The sequence below is a fragment of the Tachypleus tridentatus genome, chromosome 2 (assembly GCF_004210375.1).
Source record: "Tachypleus tridentatus isolate NWPU-2018 chromosome 2, ASM421037v1, whole genome shotgun sequence".
NCBI lineage: Eukaryota > Metazoa > Arthropoda > Merostomata > Xiphosura > Limulidae > Tachypleus > Tachypleus tridentatus.
The window spans coordinates 43,620,284-43,625,807 of NC_134826.1; the positions used below are offsets into that span (position 1 = coordinate 43,620,284).

Below are 5,524 nucleotides of genomic sequence, written 5' to 3' on the forward strand. Positions count from 1 at the left end.
ATCCGATATACTTTTTCGTGATTACAACGGTAAATTCTGCAGATAAATTCCCTGCGTAAAAATAACACATATTCCTTTGGACAGATTTCTGCTAATGGCTAATGATAAAAAACTATTTTGGATAAGAAGATCCTTTGAATTTACATTTTGTGAAAAACGATTTCAGTTGAAAGGTAATTTACTTGTCTAACCTAGATGATGTACTACTGATCTGATGTTGGATTTAGTTCAGTATCATATTACAATTATTGCAAAGCGACTAAACGATTGTACGACATGAAGGTTTTATTTTACTAACATTTGGAAGTTTATTTCTTGAGTTTTGATTGTGAATATTTCATAATGATCTGTTCATAAATTGTATTCAAAATATTATAAAAAAAGTAGCAATTACATAACTGTCTCAGGTCAGAAGAGGTTCCTCAAAATGAAAAACGTGACAGAACCAGAAAACATGTTCTTTCTTGAGACCTCTGGTAAATGCTACCTTACGAGTAGAGAATCTTGCTCGATTGAGTCTTCAGCAAAATATCATCCTAACAACAGAATCCAGTTATTTTACGCTTGTAACAACTTGAGTGAAATCCAGAAAGACGAGTTTTTCCAAACTGTATCACATATTGAAAACGTTAAAGTTAAGCCGATGAACTTCGAGTTATTATTCTCCGAAACACCATTAGCTACTTGGTATCAAAGTGAACTGTTTAACGTAACCATTTACAAAACAAATTTCCTATCAACTGGTTTAAAATATGCACTGCTCAAAAAGTATGGTGGTGTAGCCATCGACTCTGACTGTACAATAAGAAAACCACTTCCCAACTTGTCTACCTACGCTGGTTTTCAATCTTTATTGACTGTGAACAATGCTATTATTAAAACACAGAAAGAAATTCCATTCCACGTTGAATGCATGCAACGATTTATTACAGAATACAGCCCAAAAATCTGGGGATATATGGGCCCTGCTTTAGTGATCAGGGTTTTTCGAGAAGCATGTAAAAGAGAAAACAAATACTTTGCTCCAGGATTCACGTGTTATGGAGTTCATCTCTTCCCAGTTCCAGCTTTTTATCCTATTCATTTTTCTCAGCGTCAACTGTTTTTTGATCCCAATGTTACCGAGTCCTTAAAAGAAATTTGGAAGAATAGCTATATGGTACACATTTGGAACAGTCAAGTTCGAAGAAAACAGTTTAAACCTGGAGATGAGAGCCCAATGGATCATTTGTACAAGGGGAATTGTCCAATAACTTATTCTTATATTGTAAAACAAGGTGTAGGAGAATGAATCTCAAATTACTTAAGAAATAAAGTTTGGGTTTAAAGTCCAATTTTCATTATAGATTAAGATGTTATAAAAATGAAATGTTATCATTTTATGAAACCGATTCATTATTTTACATCGTTTTTATAATTTAAAAAAACAATTATCAGCTATAATAATTTCAAATATTTTTATTTATCACTTGATAACAATTGAAATAGAGTGAAATTTAGAATTTTCCTGTGGTGTTATTTGTTTGTTTTCGAGTTTACGTAAAAAATACACGAACGTTTATCGAAGAATAGTCGTCCACATATATGAAACAATAAGTTATAATGAAAGCACAAACTTAGTTGAACACGCCAACACCTCTTGTGTCACTTTTGTCTCACTTATTGTGAATGTTATCAAAAATAGGTTACAGCAAACACTCGGTTTGAAAAGTACAGGGTGCTTTGTTTCTACTGTAATAGAACCCGAGATGTTAGAAAAGATGAAAATTGAATAAACTTGTTTTTCCTTGTTGAGACTGAGTCACTATTTTTGTGAATATCTTTAACTATCATAGCAAAAAGTTCGAATTTCTTGTTCTACTTTCTACTTCTTTTTAATTACTTTATAACTAAAAAAACAAAAACAACAGAGTCACTCAATTTCACTAACATAACATAGTTTCAAAGGAAGTATCCACTGTTATTAGATGTATTATTTGATTAAAACACACTAAATTTTTCTAATATAGCTAGGGTCAAGAGGTAAACATAACATTTTTTACACAAACATTATGACTCTTTCAAACTGACACTGCATAATAGACAACCAATATATTTCACTAATGGAACATCATTGTATATAAAACTTGGTTATAAATACAACCTTCCTATATCCATTGAAACACTGCGTTAAAAGCAAAGAATAAATACTTTTCAAAACATGAAAGAAATTTATGGGTAGGTAATATCAATTCGTTAAACAATGAATGTGGATGAGATTTGCATCATATCTACGTATTTGTTAGTAATTCTGTTAGAGTGAAACGAAATCCACCTATTTTAAGTACGGTACTAGACTTTTGTGACGTCGTCTTACTCGAAGTTTGTTATGTTTTAAATAAGATAAGAGAGGGCTAAATATTTCTACATTTTTCTGTTTCATGTTACAAATACGAGCTGATCCCGAGAGCTATGTTAGTGTTAGTGAAGTTATTCTGAGATTTTCCTCAGTTTAGCCATAAAGAGTCAATAGCGGTAACCATTTAATGTGTAATAATCACAGATTATATTGTAATAACAGAGCTGAGAAAAATAATTATGCTTGTGATTTAGGATCTGAAGTAACTAAACTTGCCTGTGTGGGTCTTTCATGAAAATAAGAGAATTACTTACAGCTCTACAGTTAACTATAATAACCTGACATTTCTACAATTTTTGTCAGTTAACATTCTGCAACACTGTGTATCTGTGTTATTATGAAAGGATGATACAAATATCATACCGACTTTCTTGTTTGTATTGTTCTTGATGAAATTAGATTTGCCAGCCTTAGATTTACTTCCTATCTAGAAAAAAATGTTTGACTTTACTTGAATAAATTTATTCTCATACAATTTGTGTACCTGAGACAACCAGCTGTTTGAGAAGGCACAAAGACAGGTGTACATTGTTAAAATTGAGTCAGGACATCAACCACATTGTTACTAGTTTGGATTTACTTTGGTGGAGACGAAAGAAAATTAAATTTATATCTATATGTACTTTCTCTCTGTAACTTGTACGTTAAATATTCATTGTGAAGAACAATCAAAGTAAACGTATAATAGAAAACTACTGCAAGGTCGAGATGAGAACAATAAGTTATTTATTAGGTGTTACTGAGATATGTTAAAAAGAAAACTGATAACTATATTTAGATCCAATAAAGAGTGTTATGAGAAGTTTATTCGTAATTTACAGTCACAACGTTTTCATGTAAGGTACACTTAACATATTAGTATTTTCTTATAGAAAAATGACCATATCTTTATTGTAAGTAACAATGAAAGAACAAAATTCAAGTCTCTTTTTAAGAAATTTTTATTGATCATAACAAGTAACTTAACAGATTTTTTTTATCTTAACATCTTTAATTGTAGAACAATTTTACAAGTCATTCAGTGGAAACATGTAGGGCTTACAACCATAAAATCTGAAATTCGATTCTCCATGGTATACATAACAGACATTCCAATGTGACTTTAAATAAACAACAAATAAAGAAACAGTCGTTGATAAAAATCATCATTTCCTACAGTGTCCCAGAAAGTGACCTGCCTATAACTTTACCCTTTGATCTTAACTCATCAGTGGCCTTCACTGATGTGGCATATTTTGGTTTGGCTACCTGCGCCAGCCGTCCTTCTTTTTGCAATATAATACCAGAGGGAATGCAGCTAACCATCACCACCCACTGTCAACTTTTGAGCTACTCTTTTACCAGCGAATAGTTGGATAAACCGCACATTATAACACCCCCAAGTCTGACATGCCGAGTATGTTTGTTGTAAAGAAGTTTCGAATCTTTGCCTCCTGCGTACGAGTCGAGCGCCATAACCAGCTGAAAATGCCTATCCAGCATGTTTTGGACGCCTAGTGAGTGTTACAAATACTAGAAATTCCATTTAGTTTCTAATTTTTTTGTACGTACAATTTTTTTGGCATTCCTATTATTCGTCGAAAATACAAACACAAAGTTACAGCTCCGTACTAATTGGCTGATTCAATATGTTTTTTTTGAAAATATCATCTTATATCATTCGAATCGTTCCTATACTTTCAAGAAAATCATTGTTATTAAGCTACACTCTTGTTGTTACACGTTGAAAGCTTCCTCTACCTAAAAACAATTGGTCTAAATTAAATCACAAACCCTAAAAAGTAAAATCACTCATACCATCTTGTTATTGTCTACAGTATTTGTGCTTCTAAATAAAACAAAATTATTTTGTTTTTGTTTGAATGATATGTTGGTGAGCACAATAATCACTGCAAGAAAATATTGATCCATCCACTGTTTTCAAAAGTTTCTTTTGGGATAGTTTATAACGTATGCTATATATAAGCTTCGGGTGTGGGACATTCTGGTAGTTGAGGTGCTTGGCTAACAATATGTTGATTGTGACATTGAATTTCTTTGCCGTGTATGACCTCCTTTTAGCATTGTAGCCGTTGCAATGAAACAGCCAATCCTACTTTATCTCTGTAAAACGTTGCCAAGATTTGGTGATGGGTGATATCAACTCGTCGGCTTCTCTCTATTTTTTACTTCGATATTAGAGTTGTTTCATAAAAAAGTCCTCAAGTAGTTTCCAGCGAAAAGTCAATAGCAAAAATTAAAAAAAAAAAAAACCTGCTCGTTTAAATGTTCTTTATACACAGATGAACAGAGGGAAAAGATCATAATTAACTCCGTCTAATTTTACTTAATAGCATGCATAACTCTGAACTTGAAACATACGTCAGTTTGTTCTAAATATAGTAATGTTTTTCGTGTGCTTCAATTCAGTGTTTACCAACACGAGAAAATTACCAATGTCTTAAAGTAAAGTCTAGCTTTAATGTTTCCTCTGAATAGTTATGAAGTAGAAATTGTTGTGTTTATTAGTAAACAAAACTTTATTTGAAAATAGTTTGATAGGTAATTTAATCGAGCTCTCACTATAAAAAAAGTCGTATAAGAAAAAAATGGCACCTTAAAGTTCAACTGTGTTTGTGATTCAGGCTAAATGTAGGCACGAGGTTCTGGCTTTACAAGTTAATTGCGTGTTTTTGTGTAGCTAACTTGGTAGTTCATTACTGATTATCTATCAAACAACTAACTAGCTTGAATAAGCACCTTAATGATCTCAATAACTAACTTGGTTTAGCGCCTACTGGTTAACTGCTTCAAGAACAAACTGGTTTAACGTCTGCTTGTTAACTATCCCACCAACTAATTAACAAGGTTTAGCATCTGCTGATTAAATATCTTAACAATTAATTAAATTGGTTTAGCGTCTGATGGTTAACTATCTTACGAATTAACTGAATTGAATTAGTGCCGACTGGTTAACCATCCCAACAACTAATTAACTTGGTTTAGCGACTGCTGGTTAACTATCCCACTAACCAACTAATATAGATAAGCGTCTGCTAGTTAATTATCTTAATAATTAATTAAATTAGTTGATATATCCTAAAGTACTGAGTCTGTTGCTTCCATTTAAGAGTTGATACATTCTAG

At 32.1% G+C, this 5,524-nt stretch overlaps 1 protein-coding gene across 1 annotated transcript; it reads left to right on the top strand.

Annotated features, from left to right (window-relative positions):
- The first annotated feature begins 376 nt into the window (after positions 1–376).
- On the top strand, positions 377–1,291 carry LOC143245483 (lactosylceramide 4-alpha-galactosyltransferase-like). Its single transcript, XM_076491846.1, has one exon. It carries the CDS (start codon positions 428–430, stop codon positions 1,289–1,291), a length of 864 nt encoding a protein of 287 aa, XP_076347961.1. The 5' UTR covers positions 377–427.
- The last annotated feature ends 4,233 nt before the right edge of the window (positions 1,292–5,524 follow it).